Here is a 17,678-nt window from a genome sequence, read left to right on the forward strand (position 1 = left end):
GGCTTCGTTGAATGTAAACACTCTTACGGATAGCAGATAATGGGTACGGAGGAGTAACAGCAGGGCTTTCGCTGTGGCACGGAGCGGGAAGGAAGGATCGATGCCGCGGTCTTTCCTTGGGTCGCTGCATCAGACTTGGGATGATGCAATGGAAAGAGTGAACTTTGACCGCTCACCTCACATCAAGGTAGCTCCAAACTTGAGCTCGAAACAGGCGACACAAACGCGCTCGCTGCTCAAGACGCCCACATCGCGGCTATCGACAATCCGCTATCCGCCCATCATGGCGAAGCAGTCTTTTTTTGGGGATTGGTCCTGGCGGTAAAGTCCCCGGTCGAACTTGGTGGAGATCGGTGAGCAGGCATCGCCGTTTTCCTTCAGTCCAAAACACATGGATCATCAAACAAACAGTCTGAATTATTATTCGTAGCCTTTTGATAATTTTGCTGATGGGATGCCAAGGTCCCCAAAGCCCGCCCCCTGCCAAAACAGTTGCCTGCGGATTTCCTAGCGCTACATCAGCAACTGCCTGCATGGTAGTGCTGACAAGCAACCTCGTCTCGAGACTTGGCTTCTCGCCGTCGGGCACCTATTGGCGGACCTGTGTTTAAGCATGTGGGACTGGGCTGAGCTTGTCAGACCCCTTCATGAACCTCAACCGTCGATCTCCAAGAGGCTGAGCCACGGGAGCCCGATGCTGGCCTCAACTCAAGTTCCCGCTGGGGAGGATTCATCAGACAGGCAAGGATAGGAGTGTGTGTGTTTGTGCTGGCATACACAGATACATATATACCGGACATCATGGCGCTTCCAGCTGGGGATTGCTTTGGATCTGTATCTCCACCGCCTCACCATACACGACTGCCTTGAGAACTCTTGACTTGTCACTCTCATCATTTTCCTCCTTTTTTCTTTTTCTCCTTGCTGTCTTCCCTCTTTGCCCACCATGGGTCAGTTTCAGAGCGCCGAGGTGTGCACAACACCGGCATGCATCCAGGCCGCTTCGCACATTCTTGAAAACCTGGCACCCAACTGGAAAGACATGGATCCCTGCACCGACTTTGATAAGAGTGAGTATAAGCCAACCTGAATACCGACGTGTATACGACTGACATCAAGCAGTGGTCTGCCACGGGTTCAATCAGTTGCACGACTCGGACAAGGAATTCAACGGCTTGTCTCTCCAGAAAGCGCATAAGAACAGACTCTTGCGAGAAATCCTGTCGAAACCTTACGACCAAGCGACAAAGGTGCAGCCCTACGTGCTAAGCCGCCGTGACAATGTCGACGAACACAACTTTGACATGGTCCACCGAACATACACTGCATGCATGGACTCGGACGCCATTAAAAAGGCTGGCGTCAAACCACTGCTGGACACCCTCGTCAAATTCAACGAGTACTGGCCGATTGAGATGGACTTTGCCGACGACCTGTTTGATGAAGAAGACGACAAGGCAGGCCTCCTGGCGGTTGCCACTGCTTTGGCCAAACTCAACATCCGCACCTGGAATGCATCGCCTGATAACAAGGATGACATCCTCGGCAACTGCTTCCCAGATCCCACCGACCCGGTATGATGCCTTGATCATTTGCACACCAGTACTTATCTAACTTGGTTGATGTAGAAAACGCAACGCTTTACGCTCTACTGGCCCGACCTCTCATTCAAAGGCCAGGGCCACGAGTACGCTGATCCAAAGGAAACGGCCAAACTCGAAAAGAAAATTTCTGGAGCTTTCCGTACCGTGTTCCCAGTCGATCTCGATGATAAGACAGCGGCAAGACTTGCCAAGGACATTGTAGCCTTTGAGATCGCTATTTTGGCGACCGGGAGTCCCACGGCAGCGGCCAATTCCAGCGCACTCGCAGGACTACATTCAAGAGCCGACCCTACACAGGATCCCCAGGTGGCACTTAAACAGGCAAGTGACGCGCAAGCATGCTTACTGTTGTTGTTTCTGACTCTTTCCAGACGGTCTTGTCCATGTCGCAATTGGCGTCTTTGGCACCAATGCTCGGTCTTGACGCTTTTGTTCAAGCACTGGTTCCGGAGGGGCACACCCCTGAGACGGTCGTTGTCAGCATTCCTTACATGTGGCCCCAGATTGAGAAAGTCGTCAAGCAGCAGCGCAAAGTTGTTGTGCAATCATGGCTTCTCTGGAAGATCATCATGGAACTGGGCTCCAAGGTCGAGTCCCATGAACTCAAAGATCTGGAGCTCGGTGGAGAGGCAGCGTCCAATGAGTACCCCACATGCGTCGATCATGTCGATTCTGCCCTCAGGTGGCTTCTGGGTCACTACTTTGTCAAGGCTGCCTACTCGGATTCAACGCGATCTACCGCGACAAAGCTGGCTGTGAATATTCGTGAGGAGATGAAGGTGCACGTGGACAAGCTATCTTGGATGGGCGAGGAGACAAGGAAGCGGACCATCAAGAAGTTGGACAACATGAAGATCAATATTGGTTACCCAGAGCACAGCCCAGACTCGAGATCCCCGGATGACCTGGCCGCTTACTACAGCGGTTTGAACATCACGGATTCCTTTTTCGACAACGCAATCGAGGGCATGCGGTACCAGGTAGTCACTGACTCACGTTTCCTGTCGGAGCCGACGTCGCAGTCTAGGTGGTTGGTGTCCTACACGCACCTGACCAATGCCGCTTACAACCGTTTCACCAACAGCTTCTTCATCCCTGCCGGTATATCACTGGCCCCCCTTTTTCACGTTGACCTCCCTGAGTGGGCGTTGTATGGAGCCTTGGGATCCATCATTGGTCACGAGATCACCCACAGCCTCGACAGCGCCGGGCGGAAAAAGGACGAGAACGCCCTTGAGACGAACTGGTGGGATGAGAAGTCGCTCGCGGAATACGCCAAACGGGAAAGGTGCTTCGTGGACCAGTACAGCAAGTATGAGCTGGTCGGCCCCGACGGCAAGAAGTACCCCGGCAACGGAAACGTGACCGTGGGCGAGAACATCTCGGATGCCGGCGGCCTCGCGGTGGCCTATGACGCCTGGGTCAAGGAGCGCAAGTCCATGCCCGATGTGTGGGACCAGGGACTCCCTGGCCTGGGCGATTTCACCCACGAGCAACTCTTCTTTATCATGTTCGGAAACGTTTGGTGCGATTCCAGAAGCCCACAGGAAAGGGTAGACTTGTTGCTGAATGGTAACAAGCATGCCCCCGACGTGCACAGGCTCATGGGCGGCGCGGCCAACTCTCGCGCTTTTAGGGAGGCCTTCAAGTGTCCTGTCAAGGAGCCGGAATGCGAGTTGTTTTAGACGGCCGGTGTTGCGTTGGTCATTTCTTTTGTACACAAGGGGGGTTGGATACGGCGCAGTTTTAGGATTGGCTTTCTCTTGTTTGGGTACCGGTAGAGCTTTGCTAGGCTGGTCAGTAGGTGGTCGATAGGTCTTCCATGGTAATTAGATGTCAGCATTAGGATAGATCGCAGCCGGTAGCCGCTCTGAATACCTATAAGGTAATTTCAATGCTCTGTGGACTCGGCTGCCATTCTGTGTCATCACCCATAATGATTTGATCTCATCGATCGGTATCAGTGAACGAAAACACGTCCGAGTTTGTGGATGGCGCAACTGTGAGCAGACTGAGTACCACCACCCGGATCCGAGTTTCCCCGGCTCCGGCAACCTCTATACCGGCTCTGTATTACTTTCTCTCGCTACCACATTTCAGCTCTGACATTCAGTTGGAGCGGGTGTCTTGCCGCTTGCGTGCATTTCATTCAATTTCCGATCTTGCACTCTTTACAAATAGCACTTGCAACTGAATTGGAGGGTGGCCAGGCACAATTTATCCATCCGGGGGAGAGGGAGTGTGGTTAATATCCCATCCCCAAATTGCCTGCATCATGTGAGCTGGACGCAAACCAACCTGCATCATCCAGCACTCCAGCACACCTTGAAAACGTCACACGGCTCGATGAGAGGAAGTGGCACAAAAGTATTGCTTCATAAAATCTTATTCAAAATAGGTATATATACATTATCTTCATAATCGTATCATGTACATGACTTCATCCCCTACCCAAGCTCAAAAGCTTAGATCTCATCACCACCGCCGCAAGGCCCGGAGTGGGTGTGCACACCGTGGCCGTGGACGCCGAGGGAGCGCTTCATGGCCTTGGCGCGGTCGCCAGCCCACCGTCTCTCGTTCAGGTTGACGGCAGGGAAGCCCTTCCAGCTGGTGGCATACTTGGCGACCGAATGGGCAATGGCCTGGGTGTTGATGAGGAAGGCCTTCCAGTTGAGGTTGTCAACAGTGTCGCCGACCTTGTGGTAGTTGATGTCGTACGCGACACCAGCCTCACCGCCGAAGAGCTTCTGCTCGGCCTCGGTCTTGGGGACCTCAGCACCGGTGAAGAGACCGCCGGAGGGGATGCCGTTCTGGATGAAGCCGGCGTAGTCGGAGCGGCCCGAGAACTCGGTGGGGACCGAGGGGGAGCGCTTGGACTTGTAGAAGTCCTCAAAGTCCTTCTCGATGACGTCGGATCCGGGGGGACCGGTGAGGTTGTAGGCGGATCCATCACCATCGTAGATGCCGAGGATGTAGTTGGGGGAGGCGATCATGTCGAAGTTGAGGTAGGCACGGATCTTGGCCAACTCGGTCTCGGAGCTGTTGATCGACTTGACGTAGAAGTAGGAGCCGAGGAGACCGAACTCCTCAGCGCCGAAGAAGGCGAAGCGGACGGCGTTCTTGACGCTGAAGTTGCTGAGGTACTTGGCAACGTTCAGGATACCAATGGTACCGGAACCATCGTCGTTGATGCCGGGGCCGGCAGAGACGGAATCGGAGTGGCCACCAACGACGAGGACGTTGTCGTGATCACCGCCCTTGGTCTCGGCGATGACGTTGTAGTTGACACGCTGCTCAACGGTGGCATCGACGTCGAGGGAAGCCTCGACGGGGCCAGCAGAGAGAGCCTCGAGGATGGGGGCGGCGTCCTCCTGGCTGATACCCACAACAGGGGCGTAGTCCTGGAAGGGGGAGCCGAGGGTGCCAGCAAGAGAGCCAGCAACGTTGTTGTAGATGACGATGCCGGCGGCACCGGCAGCCTTGGCGCTCAGCGACTTCTCAGCGAAGGAGCAAGTGCCACGGGACACAAAGGCGATCTTGCCGGCAACCTCGGCGGGGTAGTCGGTGGGAGTGCAGCCAAGGTTGGGAACGGCAACGAGGTTGGCGGTAACCTCACCGCCGGGGGTGTAGGTCATGATGGCGGCGGGGATATCGGCACCGCCAACAGTGAGGGTGGCGGTACCCTCGGAGAAGATCTCGGTGAAGGGCTGCTTCACGACATCGTAGTAGTTGAGGCGCTTGAGGGTGTTGTAGATGTAGTCAACAGTGGCGTTGTGACCGCCGCTACCGAAAGCGCGGTTACCACCGTGAGCCTTGGCAAACGACTGGAGCTTGTTGGCGTCGTTGAGAAGGTCACGCTTGTTGACGTAGGACTGGAGCTTGGCCGAGCTGACCAGAGGCTTCTTGGGGGTCTTGTCCTTGCCCTTGCCCTTGCCGTCGCCAGCGCTGACGGTGGCGGAGAGGGCGAGCGCGAAAAGGGAGACGGTGGCAGTCTTCATCTTGAACCAACGGATGGGGACTTGTCGAAGAGGGAAGGGTTGGCGATGGGATGAAGAAGGGGGAGAGACTGGACAGAGGGCGGGGGGCAGCTGGCCATTTTGAGTTCGGACGGGTTGCTCGTCGAGTCGTAGTTCGGTCGAGGTAGCACCGGGTTGATTGTGTGCTTGGTTGGCTTGGATGGTGAGCTGTGATAGTGGTTGGCGATGTGGTGCCGATCTCTTAGTTCTGGAAGCTGGGTCTCTCTCGGCTGGTGTCCCGTTGCGGCAGCTGGAGTAACACTGGGCCGACCAACTGCCTTGTTCAGCAATTGTCCCACATAATGTCGTGCACCACCGCTAAGTCGTGAATGGCAGGTCCCAACGGCGCGCCTTGGCTTTGTCTTAGCTTGAAGCTGGGGATTGTGGGGTTGATCTCGTTGGCTTCGGCATTGGCCTATCAGATGGCCCAACAAGTCTCGGATATCAACATTACCTATCGACTGGTGACTTTCTCCCGATCCCGAATGTTGCCTCCCACCCAGCCCACCTGTTCTATTTCCTCGGCACGGAACGCCTTCACCCCGCCCGCTGTTATGGAAGGCCGCAATCAACACCCCTGGACCTGCTTGTCCTGGAGTAATGCATTTCGGAGCCAAGTCTGGGCGGGCCAGTCACCTCATTCGTGGCAATAACATCGCAACCTATTATCATTCATCACATGTGTTTTTATCCGTCCCGTCTCTCCACAAGCCATAGCCCTAAGTGGCTCTTTTCTGGATTGCTTCTCTCTTGGCACGTTGGCCCATATCGCAGGTCAAAGATAACAAAAGACGAGATCTGGTTAGCCGTAAAGAGCCTCCTTTGCGCCACACAAGATGGCGTTCTGGTATCCGATTCTGCAAGCAAAATGAGCTTATGGTGGTGCGCCATCTGCATGTTCCTGCATTAGACATACGGGGTGATCCGGGCTGTTGGCTGGTATCAGTGAGCTGAACCGGCCACTTCAGATGACAGCAACCATCACACATGCCAAGTTGGGGCTGGTATGCATCACACCGTCCGCTGAGACCTTCCAGAATATGACGATAGCCCTGATCGACAAGAATCAATAGTTTGGCTGGGCCCACGCGCCGTCAGTTCATCCTGCTTCTCTGGGACTCTCGAAGCTGCTCGGCGGGCTGATGTTCATATTAACAACGCATAGTGCATTCAAGAGATCGAGCGTCGGATCGGGCCGAGGTCGAGCAAGAGAGGTATTCGTGACACTATCATTGGACTCTGTTGCCATTTTGGGTGATGGGGACAGCTAAGAGGCTATGCATGGGGGTATATGTGAGGCTTGAGCTATATTTCATGTGGAGTTCTGGGCTTGGCTCACCCCGTTCGATGTTGCTTTCTTCTGTAAGCCAGGAAAGTTGCCCGGATATATGGCATGGCTTTCTTTAGCTTAGACAAGTACTGTAGGTCTCTAACATATGGACTTGGCGGAAACACATGCTGGGCTTGCTTATTGGGTAAATTTCGCAACGTTTGCCAACAAGTATTCAGGCATTGATTGCCATAGCTGACGTAGGGGTGGATTTTTTTCATGGTTCAAGTTTTACATCACTCGAAGTGGGCTACCTACCTCCACGTGGCTTGCCATTCCGCAGCACCTTGATAGACACATGCGGAACGTGCATGTCAGCCCTACCTCTCGAAACTGGTGACACTCCCAGGAGATACCAGTTATTCGGTATCACACGGTCCGCGGCGGGTGCGACAGTAGCACATCGGAGCTTGGCAATGGCTGCATGAGATCTACAATGTCAGACCTTAATAGGGCTTTCAAGTCTTGACATTTGTACTTGACACGATATATGGGCCCGGAAGACTGTAGAATACGGACACGATTTCGGTTCCGTTTCAGGTTAGAAGAGCTTGTTTTCTCCTCAGGAGTGCGGTGGACTTTTGAGTTTAAACAATCTTTCGGGATCGAGAAGCCCAAAGGTTGAGGGGGGTTGTGTACCTTACATCAACACGGCCAGACAAGTCACTGTGAAACGGCATGACGACTGAAGAATACACACATTTTTGAGCTGGAAATAGTATATAAGGTATGTAGAGATCCATACCACCCAACTTAACCTACTTTATACGCCAGATTCAAATCTGCTGTTTCTGTCTTTGATTCCCTACCTAGGGCCTTATTTCATTGTGAGAACAGAGGTGGCAGACTTCCTCTTCACCCCCCATTGTATTTGGGCATTCTGACTAACTGCCTCAAAATTGTTTCCACCGTCAAACGACACATAATAAACCCCTTTCGAGTCTTGCTTGAATGGAAATGGTCCTGATTTTCCAACGTGACACTGCTTGAATACCCTGAGGGTTGTGGGGACTGTGGGCACCGCTGCCGTGAAATCTTTGGTGTAACTGCGGCCATCGTTCTCCTTGAGTAGGTCTCAGACATTCCCAGGAAAGCTTTGGACAGCGGCTTCAAAAGTCCCTGGCGGAAATCAACCGCTGGGAAATGACGTTCCTATTCCCATCCTGCGTTCTTTGCCGCCATGTAAGCTTGGCCATGCAGTGCAAAGGCGAGTGTGCCGGCCCCTCCACACACCGATGAGTATCATTCATACCTATACATGCATCCCAAGGCCTAGATCGCGAGGTTCGCTGTCAGTTGCCCTTCCCCCGTGTAGTCCAAGGGATAGATCGATAGGTAGGTGCTCAGCACACCTCACCCATCTGTGTCTCAAAAGAGCGGGGTATTTGCAGCCATCCAGCATGATGCGGCACAGTGCAGTTGCCCTTGGGGGCGAGCGGGGATTCACGTGCCTTTGCCCTGGTGGTCTTTACAGCAATCGTTTAGATGACGGTCCAGCTCTCATACTTCTGCTTTGTACAGTTTAGATTTCTTTTACATCTACCTAGTCTTGCACCAGCACAACATAGCAACCAAAGATGTCGTCTCCATTTCACTTGGCGCTGCCTCCAATGGCACCCGCAGTGCCTCTTGCCGGTGTGCCGGGTCCAAAGCTGCAACCTTTCACACCTACGGGCCAAGCCAACATAGAGTTCATCGAGTTCGTTGGGGCAGGCAACGACCGGGACTAAATAGTCTGGAAGGTCAGCATCGACGGTCATAGCCCATATGCCCTCAAGATGGTGCGCGCAAATCGATCATTCAACGTCCTGGTGAGCCTCACACTGACTGTCTGCAGTTCCTGTTCCGTACGTGGGAGACACTGTCCGAAACCAGTGGCAAATATGCTGCTAGCCTTGCAAAGCCCGAGTTTTATGTGGATTACTTAACACCCTTCAGCTGCGAATGCCAGGCGTACGGCAGGTCGAAGCAAGAAGGCCGGGAGGATCTTGTAGTGAAGAGCCACGGATATCTTCTACTGACACGCGAACAGGAAATTGAGGTCACGGAGGCCATGGGAGTGGATGGCGAACAGCTGGATGAGCCTGACAGTTACTTGGAACGGCAAAAAAAATTTGGTGTCAGTCTGAGCAACACAGGAGTCATCCGATCTACGCCATCGTCAAAGATTTTGTTCCCCCAGGGGTCAAGCACTTCACCCAGTCGCAAGTATCACACTTGTGGAGCGACGTGGAAGCGCTTCACAGAATTGGAATTCTCGTCAGGGACCTGTACGTTCGCAACTACATGGATGGGAAGCTGGTGGACTTCAGCCGAGCATGGACGATGTACCATCCCTGCCTCGACATAAACCCCGGCACACTTAACTGTTGAGAGTGGAGGATGCTCGAGAGCTATTAGAAGTCATCTCCTCTTGGCTGGAAAACACACCTCTCGACTCGCCGGTCGAGATTCCACCGGTTTTGAAGCGCTGTGCGGGATGGTACGGCGGTGACGGCGAAATTGTGGCCGATCCCAGCAAATACGACTGACAGATATGGGGGGACAATCTGGACATGGCAAAAGACTTTTTTGAGGAGGATCTTTATGGCCCGGTAAGCGGAGAGGAATCATCCTAGGAGGTATTTATGTGGCGTACATACTGGTAGATTTTAGAAGGTATCATGATATTCTTGATCGAATACCCAAGATGCCTAGTCCAGAAGTGGTTGGGTTTAATATTGGCGCCTGGTGCTTTTTAATGCTGTTCATTTTGTGGACACTGTGCATAATGCAGGACGTTTGCTGGCACAGCTGGCCGATTCCAGAACTTCTCATCCAACATGGGATTGCTCTCTATAATCCGGCCTTCGCTCCCATAATAGAAGCGACCTTCTCTGACACGATTTCTGGCCCCAAATGGACCCAGCGAAGCTTCCAGTTCATGCCCTCAACGATCACCACCGCCATCTCCTAATCCGAGCCATTTCACATGTTCTCGTAACTGATATCGCTGAGACTACATTCGCACAGATCCTCGATGGACTTCCGACGGCTGAGGTCGGCGATGACTGCTCAGATGGTGAGCTTCCAGATGGCCATCCCTTGCGCGAAAAACATCGCCAACTTTGTCCTGGCGTGCTGGACACGGTACGCCAGTTTCGCGACTCATTCCAACCCGAAACCTTAGAAATTGACGCGGAACTTCTGCATTCCTATCAAACTTCGCCGCCCGGCTCTCGAGCCTTTAAGACTCGCCTGGTAGAGCTTGTTGCTATCCTACTACACCAAGCAGCCGTAATGCTCTTCAAGCTCGACACAAGTCTTCACAAACACGATGGCATCACTGAGTGGGCGCCTCCAAAGGACGATGACCTATACTGGCGTTTCTACCCAAAAGGCCCTTTCCCAACACTTTTCAGACATCCTTGGTATGTCGACCAAGATCAGTATCCCGACGGTGTAGCTGATATGGCTGGTTACTGGGCTGAGGCAAGAATTTTGGGGGGTGTGGTGCTATTTGACCGACGCTCCTCTGATGACACACCGGAGGCCGACGAACACGCGATATATCTCCATCCAAACAGGGGTCTCGTGACTTACCGAATTTGCCGTCTCCTCGAGGGCCAGAAGCGTGCCCTTCTCGACTTCCTGACCGCGGACAATCCGGAAGAGTGTCCGCTACCCATCCTTCCAACAGATGAAAATACTCATCGAGTCGATCCGGAGGAACCGCTAGGCTTGACAGGCATCTATCGCAACATTTGGGAGCGCAAAGACCTTCCCATTGATGGGCCGGATAGTAGGAACAGAGCTTCGCAAGACTTTCTGAATTTCCCTACCCGTGCCGATCAACTGGCGGCAAAAAGACGATTACGCTTACGCCGGCAGAGAGAGGCTGAGCTTATGGCTTCATATGACCGTGGAGAAGTTGAGGAAAAGCCAGAAACCTTTGACTGAGGAAAGGATGGATGCCTTCAATAGTGGGAAAGTGGCCACTTCAACTCAAGATACTTCTGAACGATCGCATTCATTTAGATTTATCAGCAGTTCAGGCTCAGTAGTCAGTCGTGCGACGTATTGATCGGATAGGTTCCGCAATTCGCATCAATGGTGGCTTCGAATTACGTCGCCTCAATCCACGACGATCCACGTCATGCATGGGAATGGAGTTTCCCAAGTCAGTGAATGTTCTGCCAAGGCCCCAGTATATGCAGTCAGCCATCCACAGCGAGGTCATAGCCAATGAACCAATCGTGTAGGATATCCGCTTTAACCGCCGCCTCACACTTGCGTGGGGCAGTGTTGGCACCAGATGAGGCTCATCACTGCTGAAGAAATTGGCATGCCTCAGGCTCCATCCAGCTCGTTACGTTCATTCATAAATGGAACCTTAGACGACCACATCATTTCGCCTCCTCGACTCCCTCGATTCAAATCAGTTCGCAGTCATGGCCAATATGTTTGCGGACCCCGAAATAGTCAAGCTCTGGAACGAAGCAGTCGCTGCACACCGCGAAAAAACCAAAGTCGACTTGGAGAGCACGGCCAACAAGGAGAAAACCACCATCTTTGTTTCCTTTTGGAACAGCCTTCGACCAAAGAAGACATCATCACTGGTTTCTACAAAGGGCACCAAGCACCAAGATCACGACGACGACGAAAAGCCCATCAAACCCGAGCAACAGCAAGTCGACGAGTTGATCGACAAACTTACAGCCGAACATGAGCAATTCCAGTCGCTTCGCAATGATGGCGGGAAGATCGACAAGATTCGGCATGGCCTGGGGAAATTTGCCTCGGCCATGGCTGGCGTCGGTCCGGTCCTTGAAAGGCTTGCCGAAGACACGCCAGCAGCGATAGTTGCCGTCGCATTTACACACATCATGACCTCCTTCACCGAGGTGTCAGCCGATCTTGACCTCATACAAAATCTTTTCGTGATAATGAGGTCCTTTGCCGAGAGACTAGGCCTCCTTAAGAGAGTGCCGGAGGAGCAGCGGTTCCGCAACTTGATCCTCAAGACTTTCACCCACATGCTGGAGTTCTGCACCCGAGCCCACATGCGCCTCAAGAAGGACCAGTACCGAGTCAAAGAATGGGCGAAGGCTCTGTTCCGAGGACAAGACAATGAGCTCAAAGAAGCCTATGACCGAGTCGTCACAGCCATTGACGACATGGGTTCCGCCATCGTCGCCCAGACTTTGGCTTCGGTGCTTGACTTTGAGAACAAGACCGAGAGGATGCTGCAGCGGGGCTTCTCCCGGATGGACAGTGGTTTCAGAAGGGTAAACAGCGGTCTATCTGTAGTCTTGAGCAACCAGCGCTACGAGTCGCAGCGCGGACAGAGGCGAGACGAGGAGCAACGCGGTTTCCGAGAAGAGATCCGCCAGCACAATGATAGAATCTTCAACATTCTTGTGGGAAAGAACGCCAAGTCGACTGGCAGCTCCGATGCTAGGAGATACAACTCCCTCGCCATCATCACAAAATCATTATTTACTGGCGCCGAAGAGCTAATCCAGCAGAGATGGGTGAAAATGGAGAGAGAGTTCGTCAAGAATACATTTGCTTGGTTCAATGATGACTTTGAGAAATTGAAGACCATGGACGGCGGCGTGTGGTACATTGGTGGAGAGTCCGGCATGGGGAAAAGCTTCTTCTCTTTTGCTATCTACTCCCGTCTCGCCCTGGAGTTCGAGAACGACCCGTTCACATCTGTGGCGTCATTTATCTTCGATGAGAACTTTGAAAAACTGGAAAGAGTGGATAATGTGCTTTACTTCTGTTCAGCCCAGATCGCCTCAACAGACAACAGCTATCGCCAGCACATTCAGAGCTTGGTTGACGACGACGAGAAGGGAGAGTGGAAGAAGGATGCCTGGGACAAGTTGTACGGCTCAACATTCGCCAAAACTGCTACAAAAGGCAGGCGGCTTTACCTTGTCTTGGACGGAATCGACCAACTGGAGAACGATCAGCTTAGTCGTCTTTTCCGCTACATCAAACAAGCCGCAGGATTGCGCATCATCTTTGTGATTTCCGGTACCCGGGATTTGAAGAGACGCCTTCCCAGAGTCGACCACACAATCACGCTAGATCAAGCGGTCTTGTCTGGTGACTTCAAACTGCTGACACAGTCCCGTGTCGAGCTGTACCCAGGGCTTGTGGGACTTCGATCCTCCCTCAAACGCAAGCTCTGCTCGGCGATGGAAATGTCTGCCGACTCATTCTTCTACGTCAACTACATGCTTCGGCAACTCAACACCATGAAGATTGCGTCTTTGATAGAAAGCTCGCTCAGGCCAGTTGCGCTTCCCAAGAATACCGATGCTATCTACCATCAACTATTTCAGGAATGTGAGCAATACTACACAAACATCAACGAGAAGAAGGCATTGGGCTATCTTTTTACTTGGCTTGCGTATTCGTACGATCGTGTGAGCCTTGATGCTGCGCAGAAACTTGTCGACTTGGTACTCGTTGCTGTGCTCGGCGACAGGAAGCTTCATTTGGACATCAAGACTGAGATCTTGGGAAGATTAGCAAAGTGAGTTTTAACCCAGACTTTTTACACTGCCAAAGCTAACACGTCTGATGTTCAGAATTCTCTCCTTCTCAGAACCCGAGGATAATACCCTGTACCCTGAAAGTCCTGACGTCGACGATGACAATAATGAAGGTATCCCCCGTTTTTCCAACAGAAAAGAAACCACCGTACCGGAAGTGTTGGTAAGCTTCCAACAGCACTCACTGCGAGACTATTTTATTAGACGTCATGATCCCGCAACGAGCAGTGACTTGCAGCCCACAGAGCACCAGGCGCGCATCATGATGTTCAAACTAACCACAACCATACTCACCACTCCAAAGGCGGCACAAAACCCATCCCTTGTCTCCGTGGCAACGAAATACGCCTTTTATCACCTGGTCGAAGCACAGCCCTTGAGCTCACCTGAGGAAGTCAAAGCAGTGGCTGAGGACCTATACGCTCTTCTCGGCTGCGGCGATGGTGCATTGAGAACAATCGAAGGCCAATTCGAGTTTCAGCAAGACTCAGAAGATGTTGAGGACTTTTGCAGCATCTTTGGCTTCACGAGGGATGAAGTTAACGAGGTCCTCGCTGCCCTCTTGGCGATTAGCTCACAAGTGTCTAAACTACCAGCCCAACATCAGTTGTCTGAGAAGGAGTCACACTGGGTCAGTTCCACTTTGAGGAACAGCGACTCAATCTTCATCACAGTTGCTATGGGGCATGTACGGAACTGGTTGGACAGCGACAAGACTGTTACTTCCAGTAAAGCTTTTGCGGGGTTCCGCTTTGCGCATGTGGCTCTCTGTTCGCTCACGGCATCGGCTCTCCGAAGCCTGATCCAAGGGCCGCAGCTAAAGCTGAAAAGAGGAGAGATTGACTCGGGGGTCAACATATGGCCGGATGAAGACTTTGAGGCAGTGGCGATTATCGGCCGTTATCCGCAACCACTTGGTCCACAAGAATACAAACAAATCTCCAAGGCCCTTCACTACGATCTCCGCAACATGGGCGCACAGAGGGCGGCAGAGAAAGGCCTCAAACTGGCCAAAGATTCTCGCGACATCTTCGACCTCCGCTATCGCATCGCTCGTGCCAGGTTCGATGAGTGGGTGTATCCTGAACACGAAAGCAGTGGCCCGGGGGTGACACCGGAAGCTGTTCTGGCCGCTTGGAACCTCTGTCTCAGTGATATCCCGCCTGTTGATCCAAAAGACCAACCTTTTAAGAACATGCTCAACGCAGCCTATCAAATGAAGGCACGCGTAGAAAGCACCCTGGACGCTCACCACCGAGATGCGCTCGCCTCCATGCAGATGGCAGCCACTTTCCAAACCACCGAGTCTTGCACGCGCGTGTTTGAAGAACTCGTCGTGGCCTTCGGTGATAAGAAGCTCTACGCTGAGATTATCCAGCTTCTCAAGGCTCTCTCAGAATGGTCCAACCCTCTCACCATCCGCTGCACAGATGTAACACACCGCCATATCCACCGCGCCGCCATGGCCACCGACGAAAAGTCTTTTGTCCGGAAGCTCTACGTCGAAGCCGCCTCTTCAGATACCCTAGCCGAAGACACGTCAACAGAGGAATCTGACATCCGAATCTGGCTCTCCCTGTTTGACCGCTTCGTCATGAACGAGCCGCGCAAAGCCCAGAACCAGCTGCTCAAGCTTGTCCAGAACCCGCCCAGCAAGATCTCGTTCTTTGCCTCAGAAAGGGCGGCAAGACATCTGGCAGACATCTACCTCGAGGAGTTCCGCATATCCCGCAGCTTGTCCTACAAGTTAGGTGTCCTGACGGACATGGAGAGCACGGTCGTCCAAATGCTCAAAGACAGGCTAGGTCTGGAGTTCAAGCCCAAGCTTTCCAAGACGAGCACCATTGTATTGGCAGTCATGCGCCGCAAGGTTGGGCCGGCGGAGCAGTTCTACAACGATCTCAACGATAGCTTTGAGGCGTGCTGCCAGGCTCTGACTGATGGAACCGAGGTCAACGACGCCCCTAGTTTGAGGCTGCTGGCAAAGGTGCTTTCGGTGCTGGTGCTACCGCCACCAGGCAGAATCGGAGAGAGCCTGTTGAAGGAGGACGCGCAGGTTGCGTTGAGCTGCCAGTTTTATTTGCTGCCTTCTGCCGGTGGAGTCAGTACTAAGCGGCCGTCGCAGCAGCAAGTTACGAAAGTCGACAGGGCGCTGTCATCAAAGAGGATAACGTCACCAAAGGGAACAAACTCGCCCAGGAGGATGGACTCGCCGAAGCGGACGGTCTCGCCGGCCAAGGCTACTGTTCCGGTGCAAAAGCCAGAGGGGAAATACGCATTCAACAAGTCTGCGGGCTTGGAGTGCGCCATGTGCAGCAAGATCCTGACCGACTTTTCACAGGGGAAGGTTTACACGTGTGTTTACTGCACCAATGTGGATTTGTGTGAGGAATGCTACCGGGTGAGGGAGAGCCACTACGACAGCGCGGGGATTCTCGAGAATGGTGATGTTATCTCGCCCTCGGCAACTGGTGTGAACGGCAAGGCGGGAGTAATTGGAAAGAGGCCAGTGAATGACTATGTCGAGGTCTGTCCTTGGGGCCATATGCTGGTTGAGTCACCTGTGAAGGGGTGGAAGGGTGTGCGTAAGGATGGTGTGTTGGAGTATGGTGGGGAGGAGATCAAATTCAGTGATTGGCTGGAAGGGTTAAAGGGACGGTGGGAGAGGGCCTGGTGGCGGTATTGGAGGGAGGTTGAACAGTGAGCGATACACACGACTCTCAAGGGGTTGACAATGCGGGCTTGTGGGGCCAGCTACTCGTTGAGCCCCTGAACCCCTGAATCTCTAACAATATTGCTTTGGCCAGGATTTGTTGCATGTCAACAGAGCCACTATTTTGACAGTTATGACCCCAATATTCTACCAATGAAAACAAGAACCGAATCTCCGTTCGCTTGAAGTCTTTTGGAATGTGTGCTGCGTTGCCTTACACCTATAGGTACCTGGAAAAAGCACAGAGTGACGTCATCCATTTCGTCCAATCTCTGCTTGTTGAACCACATCATACTGGTAGACTTTCCCCTCAGTTGCTGGACTGTTGACCGTATCAGCCATTATGGACTCGTCCAAACCACAATACTCGCTCCGCCGAGTCGGCCACCCCTTCACCAAGGACTACCAGGTCTATTTTGAGCGCAATGCCGACAAAATCGCTGTTTCTCCATTCCATGACATCCCACTGCATCACGATGAAGCCCGGAACGTGTTCAATATGGTGGTTGAAGTGCCAAGATGGACGAATGCCAAGTTTGAGGTAACTCTTTGATCACAATGACCAAGACATCCCCAACCACGATGCTGACGCAAATTCAATCCAGATATCAAGAGGCAAGAACATGAACCCCATCACACAAGACACCTTGGATGGAAACCCACGATTCACGAGAAGTTGCTTTCCTTACAAAGGGTACATATGGAACTATGGTGCTCTTCCTCAGGTGTGCCACTCATGGTCCTCTGCGAGTGCAGGGCTGACAACTCAAGGTAGACATGGGAAGACCCGCACTACACAGACCCCGACACTGATGCCAAGGGTGATAATGATCCCATCGACGCCTGTGAGATCGGCCGTGCGATAGCGAAAACTGGAGACGTCAAACAAGTGAAGATTCTTGGAGTCCTAGGCCTGCTGGATGAAGGCGAGACAGACTGGAAGCTGATTGTTATCGATGTGACTGACCCTTTGGCCGACAAATTGCACGACATTAGCGACGTAGAGAAGCATCTGCCGGGACTGTTGGATGCGACAAGAGACTGGTTCAGGATCTACATGGTTCCTAACGGGTACCCTCCGAATGAATATGCGTTGGAGGGCAAGTTCATGGACAAGGCGTACGCTCTCAAGGTTGTGAAGGAGTGCAGTGAGGCGTGGAGAAGATTGGTGCATGGGAAGGTTGAGAAGGGGGGTATCTCACTGTGAGTTTCTCTGTTTCACCGTGGATGCACAGCATTGACAAATTTTTCAGACACAACACAACTCTGTCAGGCACACCTGGAAAGTTGGATCCCAAGGATGTTGGTTTGCCGGCTGATGAGAATCTCTCTCCTGCGCCGGTTCCGGAAGAATTGGAGGAGTGGTTTTATGTTGACCGAGAAAGACTTGAAGATGACAAGAAACTCGTGCATGGGGATGATAGCTTGTGCATTACATTGGACCTGGCATAGAGTATGCAAGAACCG

At 52.7% G+C, this 17,678-nt stretch overlaps 6 protein-coding genes across 6 annotated transcripts; 5 read left to right on the top strand and 1 right to left on the bottom strand.

The window, feature by feature from the left end:
• Window positions 1-946: 946 nt before the first annotated feature.
• QC763_311090 (uncharacterized protein) lies at window positions 947-3,289 on the top strand (the record flags this gene model as incomplete). The annotated part of the gene is made up of 4 exons (XM_062911564.1): window positions 947-1,070; window positions 1,123-1,574; window positions 1,629-1,925; window positions 1,976-3,289. 4 exons carry the CDS (start codon window positions 947-949, stop codon window positions 3,287-3,289), a joined length of 2,187 nt encoding a protein of 728 aa, XP_062767598.1.
• A 780-nt stretch (window positions 3,290-4,069) lies between these two features.
• LAP2_2 (Leucyl aminopeptidase yscIV) lies at window positions 4,070-5,602 on the bottom strand (the record flags this gene model as incomplete). The annotated part of the gene is made up of 1 exon (XM_062911563.1): window positions 4,070-5,602. The coding sequence occupies one exon, from the start codon at window positions 5,600-5,602 to the stop codon at window positions 4,070-4,072; it is 1,533 nt and encodes a 510-aa protein (XP_062767599.1).
• Window positions 5,603-8,527: 2,925 nt separating this feature from the next.
• QC763_311070 (uncharacterized protein) lies at window positions 8,528-9,481 on the top strand (the record flags this gene model as incomplete). Its single annotated transcript, XM_062911562.1, is given in 5 exon segments — window positions 8,528-8,653; window positions 8,693-8,731; window positions 8,788-9,069; window positions 9,075-9,318; window positions 9,327-9,481. Coding segments are annotated over 5 exon segments (846 nt in total).
• A 367-nt stretch (window positions 9,482-9,848) lies between these two features.
• QC763_311060 (uncharacterized protein) lies at window positions 9,849-10,889 on the top strand (the record flags this gene model as incomplete). The annotated part of the gene is given in 3 exon segments (XM_062911561.1): window positions 9,849-9,929; window positions 10,009-10,065; window positions 10,074-10,889. Coding segments are annotated over 3 exon segments (954 nt in total).
• A 491-nt stretch (window positions 10,890-11,380) lies between these two features.
• QC763_311050 (uncharacterized protein) lies at window positions 11,381-16,202 on the top strand (the record flags this gene model as incomplete). The annotated part of the gene is made up of 2 exons (XM_062911560.1): window positions 11,381-13,479; window positions 13,535-16,202. 2 exons carry the CDS (start codon window positions 11,381-11,383, stop codon window positions 16,200-16,202), a joined length of 4,767 nt encoding a protein of 1,588 aa, XP_062767602.1.
• A 352-nt stretch (window positions 16,203-16,554) lies between these two features.
• Window positions 16,555-17,663, top strand: QC763_311040 (uncharacterized protein; the record flags this gene model as incomplete). The annotated part of the gene is made up of 4 exons (XM_062911559.1): window positions 16,555-16,752; window positions 16,817-16,936; window positions 16,987-17,414; window positions 17,465-17,663. 4 exons carry the CDS (start codon window positions 16,555-16,557, stop codon window positions 17,661-17,663), a joined length of 945 nt encoding a protein of 314 aa, XP_062767603.1.
• Between the last annotated feature and the right edge of the window lie 15 nt (window positions 17,664-17,678).

This window comes from Podospora pseudopauciseta, chromosome 3 (genome assembly GCF_035222475.1).
Source record: "Podospora pseudopauciseta strain CBS 411.78 chromosome 3, whole genome shotgun sequence".
Lineage (NCBI taxonomy): Eukaryota > Fungi > Ascomycota > Sordariomycetes > Sordariales > Podosporaceae > Podospora > Podospora pseudopauciseta.